The following is a 23896-nucleotide window of genomic DNA, read 5'->3' as shown; positions in this document are numbered from 1 at the left end:
TTTGATTCGAATCATGAACTCAATCATCAGAGGCAGAGCTATGCCATAATGAAAACAGATTACAACAAGGAAGCCATTGTAATTTGATGTCTTACAGCTATGCAATCAAGAAAGGAAGTTTCACACAAATGAAAGAATGCTTTTGGTGATGTAAAAAGGCAATGAAATCTGTACACCACATAGGGGAGAAAGCAAGCAAGCAGAGTCGAAGAAACGCTAGACGTGATGGACTAACCGTTCAGCCTCGGCCTACCGCTGCGGTCTTACAGACTGGGCATGTATTCTTCTGTGCGAGCCACTGCTTTATACAGTGTATGTGATAGCTGTGCCCGCATCCCAGCCTACCCATTTCATCGTCTGGTTCATAGTCCTCCTGCTAGTACAAAATCATTTTAGGTGTCAAGAAAGTGCTAATCAGAGCTAGCAAACTAAACTCTGCTACTTCACCTGACAGATGCTGCACTTTCGATCCATTTGAGATAGTAAATAAGATGATAGCTCATTTACAACAAGGGGCTTTGTTTTCCGAATGCATCTTCCAATCTCGTCTTCTTTCAGCCCGGTACTCACATGGCCTATCCTTTCACCGAGTTCGAGCAGTTCCTGTTTCCATCCCGTTATAAGAAATATTTGTGAGTAGAGAGTATCAGTCTAGGAAGAAGGATTTGGAGAAAGTTATGAACCTCATACGACATGTCATCAACGTCGAGTCGTAATTCCCTAAATTGATCACGTATATCGAACCTTCCACCCATCAGCAAACTGCTCTGGAACATCATAATCTGCTAAATAACATATCAAGTGAGCAAATCAGTCTCATATGATCGTTAGTACATAGAAAGAACATCATAATCTGAAAACATTTCCAGCTCAGAATTAAGGAACAACTCTGTCAAGAAAACCAAACACTCCAAATCAAAAACATGTTCCAACAAAACAGGTTAAAACTTGAAAGCAAGTTTGCTTTGCTTCTTTGAAGCTGCATTTTCTAATGCCATCTGCCAAACATCTAAAAATGCACAATACTCTAATTCACCAAATATCAGAATCTTCCAAGACATCAAATGACATATGCCAAACTATTTCAGGCCATCAAGAACTGAAAAACAAAACATAAGCCAGAACCCAATTGAAGCTTATATCTTTAGAACTCGGACACTGTAACAATCCAAATCCACCACTTGTAGATATTGTCCGATTTGACCCGTTACGTATCGCCATCAGCCTCACGGTTTTAAAACACATCTGTTTGGGAGAGGTTTCCACCCCCTTACAAGGAATATGTCGTTCTCCTCTCCAATCGATGCGGGATCTCAAAATTTGTGAAAACCTCTCCCTAGTAGACACGTTTTGAAACCGTGAGGCGGATGGCAATATATAATGGGCCAAAGCAGATAATATCGGCTAGCGGTGGGATTGGACAGTTACAAATGGTATCAGAGCCAGACACTGGGTGGTGTGAATTGTGAAATCCTACATCAATTGGAGAAGGAAACGAATCACTCCTTATAAGAGCATAGAAACTTTTCCCTAATAGACATGTTTTAAAATCGTGAGGCTAACAGCACTACGTATAGGACCAAAACGGACAATATCTGCTAGCAGTGGACTTAGGCGGTTAAAGACACAATTGTACAACCTATAAAACAGATCCGGTTCGAGTAAGATATTCATGAAATTGAATACAAATATGAACGCTTACCTCAGCAAGCCCATCAGGGGATGGATGTCGAACATGGCGATAATATCGACTCCGAGAAACTTCCAGTGATCGAGCTGTTGGAAGATCAGAATCAGACTCCAAAAGTAAGAGAGTCTCGGGGTTCACTGTTCGTCTTCCTAAATAAGAACGCTGCCATTGTAAAACCAGAGCGAGTTAAAACGCATGAAGCAATGTGCTGTGATAGATAACAATCTATGAACAAGAGATGACACATTTTCATATCGTGAAAGGAAGATTACTCGAAGACCCATTTGCATTAACTACTCGAATTTACAAAGAAGAATGAAAACAAACAAGTTCCAAGCAGATTCAGACAGATTTAGAAGAACCCTATAGCAGAAAAGAAACACAGATGAAAGAAGCTGAAAATAAATTATAAAGAAATGGAAAAGCGAGTACCTCCCTTTGAGTCATCTTCTCCAAATCGATTTTGCCCCTCCCAGAAGCATGTCTTCTAGCAACAACGCAATCTACAGAAGCAGCAGCATCGGCAGAGAATCCAATTCCAGGGCCACACCAAACATCTTGAGCGTCTAAACAGCTAGCAGAATTAAAAGGGGAATTATGTTGAAAATGAGACCCATCAACAATTCCTTGATGGGTTTTGTTCTTGGAGTTCTTCTGCTTCTTTTTCCTTGTATTCTTCTTCTGCCAATCCGCTGAAGTCCGAATTACAGCCGGAACCGTAACCTGCTGAGAAGCGGCGGAAGTGCATCCAAGTCCCCTGAAAGTTGCAGAAGAGAAGTGGGTCTTCTTCCTGTTCGTGGGAACGGAAGAGGGCAAAGATTCATTGGTGCCATTAGTGGCATTATTGGTAAAGGTGGAGAGGAGAAGAGAAGAAATGGTGGATTTGCAGCGAGTGGATTGAACAATGGAAGGGATTGATGGGTTTGGATCTGATTCTGAAATGGGTTGCCTCAAATGGCTTCTGGGTCTTCTCAATTTGATGTGTTCATCCATTGTAGAAGCTCGTGTAACAACAGGCATGATTCTAAGACAAGGATGAGAATGCAACAAAGAAAGTAGAGGAGGAAGAAGAAGAAAGAACAAACAAATAGAAGCGATTAAAGGGTTTTAGAAGAGAAAAGTAAAGGGAATGGAATTGAAGGGGACAGAATTTGAGTTGAATGAGAGAAAAGCATCAACGTTAATAAACTTTAATTTATTCAATCTCTCTGTTCCATTCCCAGATTTGAATGCAGAGGCGGAGAGAGAGGAAGGGGAAGAAAAGAGAAAAATGGATTGATTTTGAAGCGATTTTACCTTTTTTTTCTGGTTCTATTCTCATGCTTCTCTGTACTGTTTTGCTGGGCTCTGCTTGTCTTCTACTTAGAATTTGTGGAATATCCTCCTAGACTTGGTAATCCATGAACTACTTGAATTTTATATTTTATACGTGTATTTTTTTTAAAAAAAAAAATTAAAATTTATTTAAATTATGAAAATGGTGGGATTACAAGTACGGTGAAAAAGAACACGAAACATTCTATACAAAGGGGTAGAAATCTCTGTAATAGACATATTTTGAAAACCATGAGGCTGACGATGATATTTAATGGACTAAAACCGATGATATTGGCTAGTGGTGGACTTGGAGCTATTACAAATGTGTCAACGAAGGTGCTGACCTCTAAGGATGATGGATTGTGAGATCCTTGTAAAGGTGTAGAAATCTCTCTTACAAAGGGGTAGAAATCTGTCGTACAAAAACCAAAAAAGGGAAGGGGATTATGGTGAGAAAAGAGTGGTAGGGTCTGAAGAAAGTCAGCTCATTAGGTGACCATGGATTGCAGCTGGAAACAAAAACAGAGGGTCAAGATTTGTAAGTTTTGGGGATCCTGTCGAGTTTTTGCTGGAAATGGACGGTTGTGATGTCGTTTTCTTCTTCTTCCTTATTTTCTTCTGCAGAATTAATAAGTTATGTTCATATTGAGGTAATTTTGAGGATTGATTCTTTTTTTTTTTAATTTAAATTATTCACGCCTATTTACTATTTTCAAATAAAAAATGAAACAAGATGATCTTTTTATGAACTAACAAAAAGAAATTGATTTATAAAAAAGTTATATTACAAACTTATTATTAATATAGTTTAATAAAACTTCATATATAATTTATATGGTCGATGTTCATTTGTTAGGTCTACGAACTAAATTCCAATTTTTAAATCATACCAAATTATTTTGGTTTGTCTGCCCTTAGAAAATAATTTGGTATGGTTCAGAAAAATAATTCATTTCGAGAGATATTAGTTTTAGTATTTTGTGACATCCAAGTAAAAGAGAGGTACGTGAATGTATTGAGACCGCGTTCAAATGAGAGCAATATTGAGGAAAAGATGACTAAGAAAAGCTGTAAAAGAATCGAAAGTACTACCTATACTAACAATGTGGGTCTTCCTTTTGAATAGCTCTATCGTAGGAACTTCATGGTTAAGTATGTTTTTTCTGAAGTAATCATAATTTGGTATGTCAGGAGTAAGTAGCGTGATCATATCATAGGGGATGCAAAAGAATGTCGGAGTTCCTACGATAGAGCGGGTGGGCATGTGGTACTTTGGTTGATATTTATTCAAAATTTAAAATTTTATTTGGTTGATAAAATGATTTATTATAATAATTAATTTCCCTATTAAATAATGAAGATGGAAAAGGACTCGTAATTAAAATGAGTTGTTGGGTGAGTAATAATAGAAGTTTATCGTATTAGAAAGGGGATTAATATTTTATTTGTTATTATAAGAATTAAAGCTGGGACGCAACTTGTTTAATTAATGCTATTTTTAGTACATTTAATAACCTAAATAATGCAATATTTAGGTCTAACAAAATCCTTATAACCTGCTATAATCAGATCAAAATTTAAGTCAAACCAATATTTTCTACTAAAATATAAATTTATAATTAAAGATCAATCATGCACACATACTCAAAAATAAATTATTTTATTTACAAAAAAAAAATATATATGAATTTTAATTTTTTATTATATACTTCATTTTATAAGAGAATCTCACCATCACAACTATATAATTAATTTTGTTGATAAATCAAATATGATAGAGTCATATCAATATTTAATAACACCTTCCCCAAATGTAATTTCTACCATCAATATTCAACCACTAAACTTCATTTATATATATATATATATATTTTTTAACTTTTAAAAATGTTACAAAATAAATATATATATATAGTTTAATTAAGTCTATACAAATTTGTGACGTTAGAAGCTATAAAGAAGGAAGGTGATTGGCTCTTTTTCCAATGGGAAAAAGGGAGTTTATAGATATTTTTGACTTCCCTTTCTTTCGCTTTTTCCCACCTTCTCCTTTCCCTTACTTCAATGCGCATTTTCGTTTTTAATATTTAAATTTCAAAAATATTTGCCTTTTTATTATTATTATTATTATTATTTTCCATATTAATTCGTTGGACTAATAATGATAACTGGAGAGAAGAAAAAGTTAAAAAGAATTCTCGAGCGCGGTCTAAGGTGTGAAAACGAGGTTGTGGGAGTGCAATACAAGCATCGTACTGCTGGGTAACATAGCGAAATGCTACACCCTAGGCCAAACGTGCCTCCTATTTAGGAATAGGACGAGCCATAAATACTTGTCGTGCATACCACTGTCAATTGGATAAAAACTCTCTCCCATCTTACGGGTCACAACGAAGGGGCATAAAATTGATCGAGGATATTCTATAATAGCTCAAGTTCACCACACCTTTACAAAAATACTTCTTTTCTCTCTCTAACCAATGTGAGATATTACAATCTACCCTTCTTGGGGGCCAGTGTCTTTGCTGCCACACCACCCAATATCATGGCTCTAAACCCATTTGTAACAGTTTTAACTCACTGCTAGTAGATATTGTCCCATTTAAGCTTTTCCTGCTTCTACTCAGGATTTTACGCAGTTGTTGGGATGTTTTCATGCCGTTATAAAGAATACGTTATTTTTCTTTCCAACCGATGTGAGATCTCACATATTCGAATAAGTCAAATGAGGAATTTACTCGAAATGAGGATGTCCAAGAAGAGATGTCCTGTACGGTATGGAACCATCTTTTTTTAATTCACGAGACAAAAGCAAGCAATATAAGATACGACAATTCATTTAGCTAAAATATAATGAGCTTGCATTGGGAAGGGAAAGCTTTCACAAATACCAAAAATAAAACACAAATTATGGCGACCCCGAAATTTGGAGACAAAATGAATTGTTTTATGGACTCGAAGCCATTGTTTGGTTCTAAGGCTTTTGTTCATGTCGGAACGCAAATAAGGGAATTATCCCTTTTATTTTTTAATATTACTTTTTAACTAAAAACACTTTTTTATTAATCTTAATTAATTAATTAATTGATTCATTATATCAAGATGGTTATTCAATATTATTTGATAAACAACATACTTTATATTCTGATTATTTAAATCCAAATATTATTTGCTGCTAAAAATTGTCAATGCACTTGAGAGTATTTTAGTAACATCGGACTACGGGTTACGATCAAAATATTAATTAATAATACTACATAATTTCCAATTATTAACACCACGATAAATAATTTGAAAATGTATTAAAATAGAAATTATATTTCACCTGAATGGGCCTGAGCCCATTATACAGTAGCCGGCTTTTTATATTTTGGGTAGAAAAGTGGAATGAAAAATGAAATGTCAAGAATGGGATTCGAACCCATGCCCTTTCGGACCAGTACCTGAAACTGGCGCCTTAGACCAACTCGGCCATCTTGACTCTTGTTTACATTTTCACGTTAACCATATAGAGCATTATCTAAATTAATCTTACAAAAATGACGTCGCTTTCATAAAATCCGACACGTAAATATTTGTTGCCTGTGAAATTCATCAATCCTCTATTGTTCAAGCAGCACACCCGGCGGCGCAACCGCCGCCGTACAGCTCAACGTCCGCCGTGGAATTCCTCTCCTTTGAGATGCCATCGGAGCAAGAGAAAGTTATAAGGGAGATAATAGAGAGTGTAAACAGAGCCGCCAAGAAGAGGCAAGAAATGTCACCGGAGAGGCCAAAACTTCGATTAACGCTGCCAATCTCTCCGATCAGTCTGGCCATTTCTGGAACCCTGTCTGTTTTTGAGAGAAAAGGCAGTTAAGTTGTTGTTGATCCTCCATTGGGGTGGCTTTATAGTGCTCAAAACTCAAATTTGATCTGGACCAACGCTTTTGGGAGGCAAAAATGTGAGAATTTGGAGTGTAAAATGAGGGTAGTGGATGCTTCATGGTTGTGTATTTTTTGCGTGCATTATCATCCCACTCTTCATTGCAAAGCAATACCATACACATAAAGCAACCCATCATTATATTCCAAACAATAATTTGGCTTACTTTTCACACTTTTGGGAAATTTTAAAAATCTTTTACTTTCCTTCGTTCCATCAAATTATAATTTAGATTAGATTCTCGACATATAAAGGATCCGATATTCTTTTGCGACATAGTCATGTTACTTACTGTTCGCTTCTATGAGTAACGATTATCCCACCTACCAACACTAGTCCTTCCTATATATTTTGTCCTAATTTGTTATAGGCAGTGATTTTCAATTCTTTAATCATCTTATCTTTATGATCGTTCTCATTCAGATAGTCTCGGTTCATTCATCTATTCCTATACTTGAAAATTCAAAGCATTCTTAAACAAGTCCAAATTGTATACTTAACCCGAAATAATCCAAAAAAAATTGTTTTAAGAATAAAGCAAAGGAATATGCATAAAAAGTAGGAAGAGATTAAGGAAACAATATTTATTGGTCCTATGTTTTGAATCAATGATGTTTCAATAATTGCACTAAAATATTGGTATGAATTAAAAACTTTAAGCCTTTGACCCACCCAACTTAGGCCATTACTACCCCAATTCAACCTCCACGTGAAATTACAAATCTACCCTTACAAACCCATAATTTTCTTCATTAATCTCCTCTGCTCTTGAAAACTTAGTAATAGCGTTGAAGGCACGACCCGACCAGTTAAAGTCAGGAGCGCATCACTGACAGAAAGAATCGAGCGAACCGGTGCTTACTATAGGCGGACTAATCGACCCAACTCAAGATCCAACTACGACCATTTTAGCTACAACAACTTTTGAAGTTTTGATGATTAAACTTGATGATCTACCTTGTTAATATAGGACCATAATTTCATATCATAGCAATCACTCTCGTTCAAATACAATATCGATTCATTTACGTACCTTTTTAGAGGCAATTTATTACATTAAAACCCGTTATTTAGAATAAGAAATGCACTCATGAATCCAAATTATGCTATGGCCTTATCTGAGTTTCTTGTCCTTAACAGGTCCTCTGGGGATCTTGTTGAGGAACTTGGCGTCGAAATTTCTGTAAGATTTCTTGGTGTGATAAATGGCCTTCCCAGCCAAATGATCAACCTCTTCTTCATACTTCACGTACAGAAATGGCAGAGTTTCCAACGCCACAAACCCTTCATCATTTAACAAACACAAAACAAAACACCCATCAAAAGTTGCTTTAATTTTGGTAAAAAACCAAACGTTCTTTAATGATTCTTTGAGTGAGAATCAGTTCTTCCTTACCGAAATAAACAAGATTCAGAAAGCTCACATACGATCCAATCACTGACAAAAGATATAGAGACACAATTGCCTGAAAATCAACATTTCAACTTCATTAGTTTCCGTTGCCGTTTAACCGGTGGGGCCGGGGTCCCGAACGGTTCAAGAGAAAATGGAGAGAGATTTTTCCCGTTATATAGGAATGTGTAAGGGCTCAAGTCCATTGATAGGAGATATTGTCCTCGGTGGACTTTCCCCTGTAGGCTTCCCCTCAAGGCTTTAAAATGCGTCTGCTACGGAAAGGTTTCTACACCTTTCTAAAGGGTGTTTTGTTCTCCTCCCCAACCAATGTGAGACATCACAATCCACCCCCTTCTGGGCCCAGCATCCTCGTTGGCACTCGTTCTTTTCTCCAATGGATGTGGGACCTCCACCAAATCTACCCCCTTTGGGGCCAGCGTCCTTACTGACACACTGCCTCGTGTCTACTCCTTTGGGGAACAACGAGATTTTGTCCCTTATATAGGAATGAGAGAGGACAAACATGTTAGGAACCACAACCCTCCATAATGGTATGATATTGTCCCCTCTGAGCATAAGCTTTTGTGGCTTTACTTTTGGTTTTTTCAAAAGGCATCATACCATGGAGATGTTGTAACAGCCTGAGCTCACAACTAGCAGACATTGTCCGCTTTGGCCCGTTACTTATCACCGTCAACCTCACGGTTTTAAAACATGTCGGATAGGAAGAGGTTTTTACATCCTTATAAGAAATGCTCGTTTCCCTCTTCAACCGAGGTGGGATCTCACATATGTATTCCTTACTTATAAATCCATGATCATCCCATTAAGTAGCCAATTAATTAGCCAACGTCGAGATGGAATATGAATATTTTGAGTATTAAGGTGTAAAAGATGTATGATATATACCAGAAAGAAGAGTGGGAGATCTTTTCCATAAGCTATGTCGAAGATCTTTGATAAGAACTGGTTGATTCTTCTATGGAAAGTGGATGCAACTTCTTTGAATGCTGAGTCTTTTAATATCACTTCAGGCAACCGAGGAGGGTTCCTGAATATCATTGACTCAAGTTTATGAACAAATATGATCAAACAAACCACTAAAGTTGGTATAGATAATACCATTTGAAGATTTCAGCTCCCGTGCACCAAATGAAGAAGATGAGCATGGAGGTGATAGAGAGGTGGCAGACAAGGGTCACAAATTTATATTCAACGACCTCGAACAGAAACCACAACGTTGTCATCCCCAACAGCAATGCACCCGACATCTTCGTGTCTCTCCATAACAAGATGTCGGCGACTGCATTCACAATTGAAGAAGCTCATTTCGAAGCAAATCAAATAGTTATTAAACGAGACTTTAGAGGGTATTAGATTTTACCTTTTCCCCCTCCGAGAATTTCATGGACGGGACGGCGGCGTCCGAAGAGCTTTGAGGGAGCTGCCGAATCATCGTCGGAGTCGGTGTAGGTCGACATGATGTAGTAGGTCAGAGATTGGGTGACAGGTGAAGTAAGTTTGGTGTATATGAAAGGAATAAGGGTTCTAAGCTTGATGGTAAAGAAAGCTAAGTTAAAGGAAGGAATGGCTTGTGGGATATGGGTGTGTGGGCGTGTCTTTCCTTTTGCATAGCCGCCACTACAAGAAAGGCAGTTGCTCATCATATTTTTGTTAAACACGACAGCCTTGTTTCTTAGGTTCTTGTTCTGTAACATTTTCTTACAAAATCATGGTCGCAGTTTTGCATAGCCGCCACTAATTTGGCTTGAGATCACCAAAAAGGATTAGCCCAAATGTAAGTAATCCAAACTTAGAATTTGAATAATCTCTAAGTCTTGAGCCCAAAAGTTGGGTCTGGGTAGCACTTTCCTTTTCGGTGACTCAATCAAAGGAACTCCAGAGTCGATTATGCCTAGTTTGAAGAAATCTTATATTGGATGACCTCTTGAAAATTATCATAGGAAATATATGAGTGAGGACAAATCATACTAAAAGGACTCGTGTTGGTTTGAGTGGATAATCTTCACTCTTATAAATTATTAAATATAAGTAAAATGGTCATGTCACAGAGAATTTTCGAGAATGTTGAAACTATCAAGTTCTAATTTGACTTTTAAATTCTAGATATGAATAATGAGCAGGTAGCGTTACAAATGGTAGTAAAGCATAATCTCTTCTATATGATGTGGTTTAAGGACGAATCAAAATGAAAATTGGTGAGTAGTGACACCTGAGTAAAGAAATGATACATTAGTGAACTAAGATCATATTCGAATGAAAACATTCTTAGAGGTGAAATTACAATGGTAACCTGTGAGATCCCACATTGGTTGGAGAGGGAAACGAAACATTCCTTATCAATGTATGAAAACCTCTCTCTAGCATACACATTTTGAAACCGCGAGGCCGACAGCGATACGTAACGTGCCAAAGTAGACAATATCGGCTAGTAGTGGGCTTGGACTGTTACAAATGGTATCAGAGCCAGACACCGGGTGGTGTGCCAGCAAGGACGCTGGGCCTCAAGGGGGGTGGATTGTGATATCCGGCATCGGTTGGAGAGGGGAACGAAACATTTCTTATAAGAGTGTGGAAACCTCTCCCTAACAAATACATTTTAAAACCGTGAAGCTGACAACGATATGTAAAGGACTAAAGCGGACGATATCTACTAGCGGTGCACTCAAGCTATTATATAACAAAACATTTGAAATGAGTAAAAAGTTGAAGTAATATTTATAGTATTATAGAAATGGGAAATGTTAAAAGAAAAAGGAAAGAATTAAAGTGGAGAATTGGGAGCATGCTTAGCGTTAGTGCGATAATAATAATTGTTAGAACATGCAAAGGAGGCAACCTATCATGATTTTGAAGGCCCCATTTAATCATTCTAACCAAACCATCCCCCAATGCCATCACTTCCACCTGCGTTTTCATCCATTCCTTCAACACATTTTAAATTTGGATACCTATACCCACATGAGAAATTAAGAGACGGGAACAAGAAACCTCTCACTAACGGACGCTTTCAGGTTGATGGCGAAATACGAGACTCTGAGCATAGCTTAAATAGTCCAACTGTCTCGTGTGTGTCGTAGCTTCAAATTCTTTTTCCGCATATGTAAATCCTTTTTAAACAGTTTTATCGAACACAATCAAGATTTGACAATAGAATCGTTCTTTAAAAACTCGTATCTCTCAACTTTGGATTACTTTGTTAAGATTGTTGAGTAATTTTGAGGGTGAATAGGATTTCTTAAGACTAAAAAAGGGTAAAAAGACAAAGGTGATGGTGAATTTGGAAAAGGAGGTGTATTCAATGATGGCAATCCATGTGGGTGCTCAATGAGAAGAACACTATTCCTATGGATGGAGATGTAACAATGATTCCCATCAACCTCACCGAAAGAAACCACAGCCCCATTACAATGATTTAAAGGCAAAAAGCAGAAGCCAAAACAATAGCCAAAACAGAAACACAGGGATAAAAATTGTTTGATAATCATTAGGGGATCACCTTTCATACATCTTTCTCTGTACTTGTGCTACAAATGCTTGAATATATTCGATATTTCATGCCTAATCATGGAAACAGGGAGTTCATTCTTTGTTATTTCAAACTATTTTCACTCATTTCAATTCTAGAAGGTTTCCCGATCTACGTATGTGAAAGGTAACCACTACATCTGGGCCAGTGGCCTAAGTGAGCTACCCCATGTTACATGTGTGTCATCGTGTAGGCAAGAATTGTAAGATGAGTATCTTGGATTTTTGAGAACAGTGTTGGACGGTAAGGGCGTGTCTACATTGTGCTCTTACTCTTGAATCGGAGGTTGGTATATAGGACCGCTTTTGGTACAGTATCCAGAAACAACTCAACCTGGACATGTAGGAGTTCATGCTTTGATAGTGTCTTGATGGATAGATGTTCGAGGTGTCCCTATTATAAAGTTGACTAATTGGTCAGAACGAAGCATTTCTTATGAGAGTGTAGAAACCTTTTCCTAATAGATGCGTTTTAAAACCGTGAGGTTGATGATGATACGTAATGGGCTAAAGTGAACAATATTTGCTAACAGTGGGCTTGAGCTATTACAGGTCGATTCTCGAGCGAGCAGTGCAAGCCGATAACATCCCGAGACTTAGAATGACATCATAAAGTGTAGACCGTATTGTTGGAAATAAAAAAACAACGAGATGAGATGCAACGTTAGATGATTGAGAAGTCGAGAGACCAACCAGAGATCTTTGATGCCACTATTTGTCCTTTTGTACTGAGATTTTCAAAGTAGCTGAAATTACAGGAAGACCATTATGGAGGGTATAAATTGAGAAGCAACTCAAGCCATTTTCACCCAACATTCCTCATATCTCTCTCTCTCTAAGCCAAACACTTGGAAAGTTGAAGTATCCATTGAGGGAAATGAAGGCATCACAGATTGCAGTAAGCATGATGGTAATGTTTATGATGATGGAGGTGTGCGTGGCAGTGACATGCAGTCCAGTGCAGCTGAGTTCCTGCGTGAGTGCAATAACATCTTCAGTTCCACCTTCCAAGCTCTGCTGCTCTAAGATTAAGGAACAGAAGCCCTGCCTCTGCAAGTACATGCAGAACCCCACTTTAAAGAAGTTTGTGGACTCTCCCAATGCCAGGAGAGTTGCTAACACTTGTGGAACTCCATTTCCCAAGTGCTAGAGCCTTTCCTCATCATGGGACTTTTAAACATCTTTCATTTCTACTGTCTTGCGTCCTTTATTATGTGCTTGATTACCACCTAAAAACATAATCTATGTGTGTGGGTGTGTGTGAATTCAGTGTGTCAGGTAGTGAATGTGTTGGGTCATGGCTCCTATGACATCCCATTTTCTTGTGTTGGCTCATGTTCTTCTCGTATGATTTGTCTGTAATAGATATCAGCTTTTGGGGACAAATCTTCTCACCCCCTTCTTAGTTCAAACTATATTATGAACATGTGTATGATCAGGAGAGTGAGCCTCAAAAACGGATAATTATTACAGCAGACTAATATTTGGTATTATCACACCAGTGTGGATGCGGAACGAGGGTGTAACGGTCCAAGTCCACCGCTAATAAATATTGTCTTCTTTGGGCTTTTCCTTTCAAGTTTTCCCTCAAGGTTTTTAAAACGCGTTTACTAGGGAGAGGTTTCCACGCCCTTATAAAGAATGTTTCGTTCTCCTCCCCAACCTACGTGGGATCTCACAGAGGGACCCGACCATGTCACTCTCTTTATCAAGTTTGGCAGCTCGACTCAGCTCGGCCTGGCTACTAGATCTCTCATCTTTTACGTCTGATCTCTTCTCTCTCGCCAATTCCCTCTTCCTTCTTGATTGCCCTCATGTCCAACCCTCCACCATCCTTTGTGTTCATTCAATCGATGGACGTTCTTGTGACCAGTTAGTGGCGGAGTTTCAATTGGGTCCATTTTTATAGATATGAGTTTAATACTTCTTTAAGTGAGTGAGACTACTTATTGATTACTTACGAGACATGTATCGATGTCGTTCGATCTAGCGAGACTATAGATATGGTGATAAACCAAGGTCTTGCCTTAAGGTCCTTCCTCTCTTTTTCAAACATTACGCTCTTTGATTAGTGTATGCAAACTATGTTTCTGCTTGTCTTCAAATGTTTATATATGCACGTTCGCAATAACAGGTGTTCGATCCGGAGTATAATAAGTTGGGATCTTGAAGATAGAATTATTTTACTTAGATTAGAATTAATGATTGGAAAAGATAAACCTTGTGTCGAATCAGACACAATAATAATAGGAATTATGGAGGGAAAACTCCAAAATGAATCAAGATATACAAAAGGAATGAGAAGGTAAAAAAGAAGGAATTTTCACAAATTAAGTAGGTTTGAAATTTGGTTCCATCCCATGATCCATGGTCTTTTGTCGGATGGAGCAGCAAAATTGAGTTCAAACATCTCTCTGGACACGTTGCCTCCTTCACAGAACCCTACAAGCTTTGCCACAATCTCCGCACTCTGTTGAATATGCTTAGGGTCGTGAGGATTTGTCCAAAGCTTGTTTACAAATTGGATTTTCCTCTGTTTCCCTTCAAGTGGTACTTCCCATTTCATGTACAACGCATCTCTTTCTTCTGCTGTCAAACGTGAGGTTAATCTCTTTGCAAGAAACTCTCTTTCACGTCTCAACGCCCTCATACTACATAAAAAAGAAACAACATTCATCAGCATATTCCAATTGATTGATCAGCAGCATTAAGAGGCATTCGTGGAGAGAAGAGAAAGAGAAAAAAACCTTGAGGAGCGAGAGATCGATGGCTCGTCTCCAGCGTGAGCTGGACTAGCATTGCCACCTTCTGCTAAGTGATCCTCCAGCCATGTTAAGCGCCTCATCTCGACTTCCAGGTAGATCTGATCAGCCGGGTCGCCCTTGAATAGCAAGTAGAATTGAGATCTGTGAATAATGGAGACGTAGCAAGCATCCCATAACTCAATGATCTGCTGTCTTTGCTCCCTGAAAGTTATATGCCATGGAACTTGCTCATCCTCCGGCTCAAATGTGTTCTCATCACAATCTAATTTGTTCCCAGCTGCTTCGTTTGCTTCCAGCTCAAGGACCTATACACAGACAACATGGAAAAGCAGTACATGCAGGCTTAGTGGTGATATGGAAGACAAAAGGTTATATTATATAGAAGAAATCCAAACAGAAGCAATAGCACACCTGACAAACAAGTAGCTGTTTCTGGTACTGCAGTTTAGCCACACGCTCTTTCAATTCTGTCACGTATGCTCTAATGCTTCTTACGTTTTCTTCTGCTGCATTTTGGAACATCTTTTGCATCTTCTTCATGTTCACAGAACTTGATCTTCGATAACATGGAGTGCTCTCCTTTGAGGAGATATCTCCACCTTCTTCACTTGACTTTGTTGGAGTCTCTTTCTCGGACTTGAGTAGAGTCTCAGGTGAGAAGACATCATCATAATCAGGAGCTCTATTTTCGATATCGGACTCCAGTACTTGCTGTGAAGTTGTTGAAGGTGAGCAAGGCGATCTTAAAAAGTTTTGCCGGTTGGCGACATTACTTAAGGCCAAAGGAAGCAACGTCTTCTTTTTGGTATAACTTTTTTGTTTGGGGGTTGATTCACTGCTCATTAACTGCTGATAATTGCTCGGTAGAGACATTACCAACTTGTCAATGGACTTCTGAACATTTTCAAGTTGCTCCTCTAGATCTGCAATGGTGCTACCTTGAGAATGAAGCCGTGTTATCTCTTCCTTAAGATTAGCACCTACACTCTGGTTAGTAGCAATAACGCTCCCAACCTCGACCTCTTTTGATTCTGAACGGACCGATCTCATTTCTCCAATTTCAGCCTGCAGCTTGGCAATAGTTTCTGCTGCATCTTGGTTCCCCAGTCTGTGACAAGCCACCTCCTTTTGTAATACTTCGAGGGCTTTATTGGCTTCCTTCCCAAGCTGCTCCTGGAGATGTTCCAACTTGCGAATTTCATGCATGAGTGTGAAAGGAGCGGTAGACGATTGTCTCATCATAGACTGCCTTAATATCATACCACGGCCAAGGTCCTTGCCGCCATCGAGTTTCTGAGGCAATGTACCAGTAAAGGACAAGCACTTCTTCACTGGAGGACGGGCAGGTTCAATTGGTTTAGAACCCTGAAAATAATAAAGATGGATGTTTTTATTTTCTGATCTCAAGGAACATGTAGGATTTTCGTGAGTGAGTATAAGATGAGAGGAGGGAGGGAGAGAAACCTGCTGATCCACCTCAAGTTTCCTGCGGAGCTCATCAACCTGAGATTGTGCAAGGTCTCTTTGTCGTTTTAATTCTTCAATCTCCATTTCCATCTGGATTTTTAATCAAATATTAAGTTTGAGTTGATTCATTGAATTTCGTGTCGACAAATTATCAAACTGAAATGTAAGCTACCTGCTGGATTTTTAAATCTTTTTCCCTTTTCGGATCAGGAGTGCGCAGTTCTGCTTCTAGCCTAGCAACTTCCTTCTGTAAGTGTTTAACCAATTGCTTGTCCGATACAACCTGTGCAAGATTTTCAAATCAGAAGTTACAAAGGAGTTCCGTTTGCATCACAATTACAACTGTGATGATGATAAATTTAGTTCCTTACCATATTAACTTGGGCGTTATTAGTCACTTCCTTCGCCCGGGTGGCAAAGTACAAAGTGTTCCGCGATTGTTCAACATGAGTCAGGGCTGGACTCAGTGTGCATATAATCGCGGTTCGAGCATTTCCACCAAGTGAATGCTGCAATATGCGGGTGAGCTTTGAGTCTCTGTAAGGTATATGGCCACTTCTCTTTCCTTGACTGCAACAATAAACAGAAAACTTCAGATCTGCATAAAAATTTCAGATATAATGAATGTTATTGCTTTCATGAAACAGATTCTGACCTTAGCTTTCTGATCACAGTTGTGAGTGTCATCAAACTAAGATTAATATGGCAGCCTTCTCTTAACCTAGCACCATCAGCATGTGTCTGCGAAGCTCTCTCACTTCCAGCTAGATCCACAAAGTTCTGCACAATGTTGAAACTAGTAAGCCCAAGAAAAAGTTCATATAAGAGTACAAGATTGCATATAAAAAAAACTGTCCTACCAAGCTTGCCACAAAAGTCCTCACGCAATCTGAAGTCTCTCGTAGGGTACTTTGAATTGTCTGTATAAACAATCAAAAGAAGTTATGGAACATCCAAAAGTTGAAATAGAAAACCTTTGAGGTAAGAGTATCAAAGGTGAATAATTTTCACAAAACTAACCAGTCTTATTATCTGATGTGAACGGGAGCTATGATCATTTAAGGCAGTTTCACCAACTTGTCTTTGTGCTACAAAGTAAAATTGAATTAATGTTAAGGCAATGTACTCTGGAGGACATTGAACAAACTTCAAGTGATCAGTTCTTACCCTCGCAGATGCTAATCAATTGTCTCAAATGTCGATCATCATTTGCCGTTTCCTCTACTAATTTCTCAACCATTGTACCTTTCTGCATAAAGGAAATCACAATTTTCAGTTAATTGTTATCAGAATTCACACAATGGAGCATGCTTCCTTTAACCCTTACACATGTAGTTATGAATAGTACCTCAGGATCATCAAGAAGCTTTAGATTACGACCTGATTCGGTATTCAAAAGATCCCTAACATTCTCGTTGTATATTTCGAGTCCTGAAATTCTTATTGTAAAATCTCTCTCGGGTGTCTGTAAAATAATCAAGGGATGGTTAATTAAGGCGAGCAATAGTAGCAGAAAATAATTCAGTTCAAAACAGTAGAAATTTACATTGCTAATATGTCTGTAGATATCATTAACAGCCTTCTCAGTTATCCCCCTCATTGTAAATGTTTTCCCACTGCTAGTTTGCCCATAAGCGAATATCGTGGCTGCAACATAGATCAATATATAATCATTTGAGTGGACAATAACCTAAGGGATAAAAAATTGAATTGATGAGTTTTGAAACTACCATTGATGCCCATCAGAGAAGATAAGGCAACATTCTTTACTCCTTCCTCATATACTGCCTCAGTCAAAGAAGCGGGACCGAAAACTTTATCTGCAATAACAAATATGGATTGTAATGGCAGATCGAGTATTTGGGAAAGAAATAAAGAACATGACATGAAAAATCAATGATCGGATGCCATTAGTACCAAATGCAAAGGAGGACGGTTGAGTTTGACGTTCCTGAGGCTGAGGTTTGTACACAATCGTAGTATCATCAATGCACTCCCATGCCATTTGATCTTTCGCTTGCTGCTCCTTTTTATTCAGAGGCCTTAACCGAACTGTAACAACGATTTTCTCTTCCTTAGATCGAGGTCCTCCAGGTGTTGATGCTGGCGTCCTCTCTGTTTTTGAAGCTGGCGTTGCAGGAGTTTTGATAGTCATCGTGGTAGTTAATATCTAGCTACTTCTCCTTCACAGCCGGCCAAAAAACCTGAGAAGGGAGTGAACTGATTAGAGACCTAAACGTCCTTCTTCTCGGGAAATAGCTAGAATATCTGCTGCAGCTTGAAGATCATGAAATAAATTATCAGAACCAAACACAATTCAATGTCAGATTAATTAAAGAGAAGAAAAATCAGTCTTCAAAGCAACAAGAAGTTTAATCAAACACATTGCAGCCCAGGTATATTCTTTAAGAAGTCAAATTTAAGGAGGACTCAAGATATCAAGCTAAACCATTAAACATTTTTGGAGCGCAATGCCAAATCCAAAAATTTCCAACACCAGGTCGTATGTTCAGAAACCCTATACACTCAGTGATGCACCGTTTCACCTTTGAGGGGAAATTGAAACTTCCGCCTCGGGGACGCACTTCAAAACCTTAAATTGAACGAAATGGCAGAAATACAACAACGATTGTACAGAAACAAAATCAAACCAGTTCTCGAGTGAAAAATCCTCTAAAAATGAAGAAAAGGAGGAGTAGTTCGTAGTTACATAAAATCCGAGCGGAGCAACTTCGACGGCCAACACACTCTTGAGTTCAGATCTTACTCTGAGGCCGTAAAATTGGCAGCGACAGAAGAGAGAAAAAGCTTCGAGAGCTTCGAATTTGCCTTATTAGGGTTCAGAAGAGGAATTTGAGAGAAACAGAGAAAGAGAGAGGGAGAGAGCAATCTTTCTCTACGAAATGAAAACTTATGTTTATGGCTCTGTGCGTAGGACCAATTGATTTGAAACCAGTGGCTGCAACGGCTAGTTTTTCTTTTTCTTTATTTATTTATTTTTTCTCTTCCCTCTAAATAAAATATTAATTTAATTATTACATTGGTCCAGATGAGTGGGACCCGGTTTCAGGATGTAACCGTTTGTATTTTCATTATATGCTTTTCTTTTTATTTCATATAATTCTCACAAAAAGACAAAATTAAAGAGTTGTTTTCCTAAAACGCCCCCATAACTTACATTATTATTTCTCTTTGAATCTCACGTTAACTTGTTTTTTTCTATTTTCGTTTTAATTAAAGCAAAAAATATATATATATATATTAAATTTCAAATTTTCTCAAATTACACCTCATTTAAATAAATGTTTTACATTTTAATTTGCATGATAAATATATTTATTCTTACGATTGTATTTTTTTACAGTAGTAGGACAGCGACGGTAAACAAAGAAATTTGATGGTTGTAAATTTATACATCTTGACACAAAAGGAAATGAAAACAATAAAACAAATTTGGAGAAAAACTAAAGTAATTGGGAGATAATTAGTTGTAATTAAGAGAAATAATTATAATGAACATTGCCTTGAAATGTTGCAGAAATAATTTGATCCGAATTTGAATCCCAATCTCTGCCTTCAGCTTCTCCACTTATAATCAACGATTTCTCCATTACATTATTGTAATCACTTTCTTCATTCCCTGTCAATCCAAAACCCAACAAAATTTATTATTATTATTTTTTTTTTCACAATTTAAATAAAAAAATTTAACCAAAGTTAATTAAAATTTACCTTGCGTTAATAGTAACAAACTGTCGCTTAAATTCCCTTCAATGTCTTGTAGCCATTGCCTGTTATCAAATGCCTGTTTCCTCAAATTCTTCAAGGTTCCCTATGTTTATAAAATAAATAAATAAATAATTTAAGAATAAAAAAGAAAAAAGAAATGAAAATGTTGAGGATAGTTGGGAGTGGGTTGGGAGTGGGTCCTTTTAGGGAATGATCATGAGTTTATGCCTAAAGCGGACAATATCATACCATTGTGGTGAGCCGTGATTCCTAACATGGTAATAGAACCATGTCCTAAACTTAGTCATGACAATAGAATCCTCAAATATCGAACAAAGAATTTTAAGCCTTGAAGGTGTAGTTAGAAGTGAGTAAAGTGTCGAACAAATAGTGTATTTTGTTCGAGGGCTCCAGAGAAAGGAGTCGAGCCTCGATTAAGGAGAGACTATTCATAAGAAGAGGCTATTCTAGAGCTCCATGAGCCTCAAGGGGAGACTTATAGTCTACTTTGTTCCGAGGGGAGAATAGTTGGGAGTGAGTCCCACGTTCCCTAATTTTAGGAAATGATCATAGGTTTTTACAAGTATGAAGCCTAATTTTAGGGAATGATCATAGGTTTACAAGTATGAGGCCTAATTTTAGGAAATGATCATAGTTTACAAGTATGAGGCTTTTTGTGAAAGCCCAAAGCAAAGTCACTAGAGCAAAAGTGGACAATATTATATCATTGTGGAGAGTTATGATTCCTAACAGAAAATTACGTACCTCGTGAATATTTTGAAGCTCTGAGAATGTATAAGTTCGACCATTGATTACAGCCTGAACAACTTGGTAAATGGGGTTCAAGAAAAGCGTGAAATTGTGGCCACGAAAGAGATAGAGCTTCTGTCCCAGCTCGCATGTCTTAGCGTGCTTGGTGGTGGCTTCCCACATTCTCTCCGACATTCCCATGCCTAAGATCTTCATTCATACTTGTAATGTTAGGAAAATATTTGGATTTGAATCCAACAAGAACAAGGGTACAAGGAGAATTTGTGTTTGTACCGTTCTTAGCTTTTGTTGGTCCACAGTGAAGAACTGTAAGAACTCTTGAACTGTTTTGATGTTGTGATCGTTTAGCCTCCTGTGGAACACTCCTTCTTTTCCTATCTTTTCTAATCTCCATACTTCGTCGTGTAACATTGGTGGGTAATGCTTTTTGTACACTTCAATCACCAAAAACCAACAACAAAAAATACCCTTTTGAGAATATATTTCAAATCGTTCTATAATTTAGGTTAGGTTTTTACCGACAGTCTTGAACTTCTAGTCTTAATAGAAACATTAAAATACCTTTAAAAAGTTGAATTAGGATAAATTTCATATTTCTATAGGGAGAATATATTAAAAGATTACAACGAGAGGGAAAAAAAAAAGACTTTTTTGAACTGTGACACTATTTTGAAAAATGAAAAAATTATGGAACCTATTTAAAAAATGAAATAAACAGAACCCATAAAAAATTTACCAATAAAAACTCGAGTTTTTCATGAGATAGTGAAATTATTATACAAGTTAAAAATGATGGGTAAAATAGAAAATTATTTACCATAAGGTTTTTTTTTTCTTTTTTGAATTTTAGTGTTAATTAAAAATTTATAGTTTCCAAGAGGATGGGAGAAAGATATGGAGAAGAAATATTTTTAATTTTAGAAAATATTTTATTTAAAAAAAGAGATGGTAAGACTCACATTCACCGCGCTGATCATTGACCACAAACGGTTCGCTTATAGCTTCACGGATCCGGGGGCTGTTATTACGATCCGACCCGGGAACAATTCGGGCACCAAGCCGGAACTTCCTGCTCCTGATCCAGCACGAGTTGTCCGTGAATTCAATATCTCCGATGGTTGCAGCCCCGTGCCGGAGAGTTACATTCATGTCGCCGTGAAGGAGCGGCCTCCTTCCAGTACGCTCTTTCACAATGTTAGCATTAAATTCATCCGCCGTCCAGTCCTGTTTATCGCCAGGAAAATCGCCATTAAGCGCCACAATTTCTACTTTAACAGACGAAGAAATAAGCGACGGCAGATCTCCGCCGCCGTCCTCGACGGCAATCCGCAGCGCCTGATTTTCCACATCCGTGATCTTACTTCCGGTGAAAATCTTCGACGGTACGTTATTCACAAAATACAATTGATAACTGGAAGGCTCCAGAGCTTGAATCCTCAACGACGAAGCCCTCGTTAACGACCTCGAATACTGCATTAAACTCCGATCAACTTCCTCACAGACCTAAAGAACCAAAAATTAGCCACAAACGAAACAAAAACCCTAAATCAATTCATCCACACATTACTCGTACCACTCTTCTCAGCAATGGCTCCAATGCTTTGGTAAGATGCCTCAAGGAATTCCCCATAACGACTTCCCCAATTATCCTGCGAAAATCAGTTCCAAATCATGAATCAGAAGGAACAAATTGGTTAATTGAAGATCCGTTATGAAGACATACGACGCGAAGGTTTGGCGTGGGCGTTTCTTCTCTAGAGGAGGTGTTAAAATGGACTCTGTTTCGCAGAACAATCTCTTGGCCGCCATTGAACTCGAGAGATTTGGTGGTGCAAGTTGGAAGTTGGAAGATCGGGTAATGAATTTATAGGATGGAGATGTAAATTTGGTAAGTTTGAATGGAAGTTTCTGGGAAAGTGCTGAGAAAGTGGTGGTTGGTTTCACATTCAGAAGACTTCGAGTTCAACTCTCGGAAGTCTACTGTCTGTGTCTTTTCAGTCTTTGATAATGAATTTGGTTTCATGATTATTAAGCTTACCGCGTAATCCATCATGAAGAACAGATCTACTCTGAGAAATTGCTTAGAAGTTTCTCTGCTTCAGGGGACAGAGTTGTCGAAAAACAGAGCTATCGTAAACGAATGAAGATGATGACCCATAACTTGGATGGTTGAATTTACGTGTTGTTTTAGGATTGTGTGGGGATTCCTCTGTTTTTTGGGGATAAAGAAGCAATCAAGTGGGGGTTTGTAGCAAATGAATATAAAAGGAAGAGTGGTTTAGTGGGTCTTTGTTTAAGAACAGTAGCTGATTGCTCGGATGATGGTGTCGGCGTTTGGAGGAAAATAGTGCAGGGGTCGGGTCTGCGGCGGCTCTCTTCTTTCCACGCGCCGTTGGACTTTATATCTCTGCAACCCTGTCCTTCTCAAACGCGTTCAAACTTTGACCATTTCGGATTTGGTTTCTTTGGGGCATCACTCTTCTCCATGTCCATTGCCTTTACCTCATTCCTTGTTAGTGTAATTCATGCAGCGTTTGTTGCCAAGGATCGCCGTGTTTAAAGTCGCTAACGTCGGGGGGAAGTGTCCAGTGGCTGCGTTGATTATTGCATCCACACCGCTCCAACGCTAGCTTCCAAGAGGGGCGGATTGTGAGATCTCATCTCAGTTGGAGAAAGAACTAAACATTCTTTACAAACATGTGAAAACCTACTAGATAGATGAGCTTCAAAAATCTTGAGGGGAAGCGTGGAAGGGAAAACTCAAAAAAACCCAAATAAGACGATAGCAGTGGGTTTGGGCAATTACACGTCCTATAGTCAGAGTATGACTGCAATAGATATTATTTTTAGTTCTAAGCCTAGAAAGAAAAATTCAAATGAGACAATATCTACTGGATATAGGTTTGTGTCATTCTTATTTCTTCATTCCAACTGTTATAGCCTGGAGTAAGTCAAATTTAGATTAGTTTAGAAACAGAGTAAGAATTAGTTAGAATTAGTTAGCAAATAAAAAATTTAAAATGGGTAGATATGTTATCCGAGGTAAATGAGCTGATGGATGTTGTTTTAGATTTAAAAATGTTAAGGAGGTAAGCAGAGTTTATTTTGTGAATTGTTTTAATGTTCGTGTATACTTAAAAATATTATTTAGAAATATTTATGAGACATTTTCTTATTTATTTAGATTTCGTACGTTTGGAAAATTTTTAATATTTGAGAATTAGACTTTGTCTTTGTGACTATTTTGAAATTGAATGACATTATTTTTTTTTTTTTTTTTTTTTTTT

At 37.9% G+C, this 23896-nt stretch overlaps 4 protein-coding genes and 1 non-coding gene across 10 annotated transcripts; all 5 read right to left on the bottom strand.

Moving 5' to 3' along the window:
- Window positions 1–13: 13 nt before the first annotated feature.
- LOC111457028 (E3 ubiquitin-protein ligase MBR2-like) lies at window positions 14–3050 on the bottom strand. 2 transcript variants are annotated; one of them, XM_023099145.1, is made up of 5 exons: window positions 2123–3050; window positions 1703–1852; window positions 684–785; window positions 448–603; window positions 14–373 (listed from the first exon to the last, which is right to left on the bottom strand). In XM_023099145.1, the coding sequence occupies exons 1-5, from the start codon at window positions 2708–2710 to the stop codon at window positions 239–241; spliced, it is 1131 nt and encodes a 376-aa protein (XP_022954913.1). In that variant the 5' UTR covers window positions 2711–3050; the 3' UTR covers window positions 14–238. The 2 variants fall into 2 exon arrangements, with proteins under 2 accessions (XP_022954913.1, XP_022954914.1); XM_023099146.1 differs by having other exon boundaries at window positions 15–373; window positions 684–782; window positions 2123–3049.
- A 3357-nt stretch (window positions 3051–6407) lies between these two features.
- TRNAL-CAG lies at window positions 6408–6488 on the bottom strand. Its single transcript has one exon. It is a non-coding gene; the product is annotated as a tRNA-Leu (tRNA).
- Window positions 6489–7910: 1422 nt separating this feature from the next.
- On the bottom strand, window positions 7911–9866 carry LOC111456766 (reticulon-like protein B9). The gene is made up of 5 exons (XM_023098756.1): window positions 9713–9866; window positions 9451–9631; window positions 9238–9379; window positions 8329–8398; window positions 7911–8216 (listed from the first exon to the last, which is right to left on the bottom strand). The coding sequence occupies exons 1-5, from the start codon at window positions 9807–9809 to the stop codon at window positions 8047–8049; spliced, it is 660 nt and encodes a 219-aa protein (XP_022954524.1). The 5' UTR covers window positions 9810–9866; the 3' UTR covers window positions 7911–8046.
- A 4182-nt stretch (window positions 9867–14048) lies between these two features.
- Window positions 14049–19032, bottom strand: LOC111457328 (kinesin-like protein NACK1). Of its 5 annotated transcripts, none has more exons than XM_023099570.1 (15): window positions 18820–19032; window positions 18027–18386; window positions 17840–17929; window positions 17656–17756; window positions 17458–17574; window positions 17277–17358; window positions 17130–17197; window positions 16970–17029; window positions 16765–16889; window positions 16481–16679; window positions 16282–16392; window positions 16107–16199; window positions 15054–16007; window positions 14625–14947; window positions 14201–14528 (listed from the first exon to the last, which is right to left on the bottom strand). In XM_023099570.1, exons 2-15 carry the CDS (start codon window positions 18262–18264, stop codon window positions 14201–14203), a joined length of 2889 nt encoding a protein of 962 aa, XP_022955338.1. In that variant the 5' UTR covers window positions 18265–18386; window positions 18820–19032. The 5 variants fall into 5 exon arrangements, with proteins under 5 accessions (XP_022955339.1, XP_022955338.1, XP_022955336.1 ...); XM_023099568.1 differs by having other exon boundaries at window positions 18027–18313; XM_023099572.1 differs by having other exon boundaries at window positions 16119–16199; window positions 18027–18312.
- A 434-nt stretch (window positions 19033–19466) lies between these two features.
- Window positions 19467–22613, bottom strand: LOC111456761 (protein SAR DEFICIENT 1-like). Its single transcript, XM_023098751.1, has 7 exons — window positions 22333–22613; window positions 22183–22258; window positions 21569–22112; window positions 20883–21043; window positions 20604–20798; window positions 19842–19941; window positions 19467–19749 (listed from the first exon to the last, which is right to left on the bottom strand). The coding sequence occupies exons 1-7, from the start codon at window positions 22416–22418 to the stop codon at window positions 19604–19606; spliced, it is 1308 nt and encodes a 435-aa protein (XP_022954519.1). The 5' UTR covers window positions 22419–22613; the 3' UTR covers window positions 19467–19603.
- Window positions 22614–23896: the final 1283 nt, after the last annotated feature.

This window comes from Cucurbita moschata, unplaced genomic scaffold (genome assembly GCF_002738365.1).
Source record: "Cucurbita moschata cultivar Rifu unplaced genomic scaffold, Cmos_1.0 Cmo_Scf00019, whole genome shotgun sequence".
Classification (NCBI taxonomy): Eukaryota; Viridiplantae; Streptophyta; class Magnoliopsida; order Cucurbitales; family Cucurbitaceae; genus Cucurbita; species Cucurbita moschata.
This window is presented reverse-complemented; position numbering and strand designations above follow the sequence as displayed.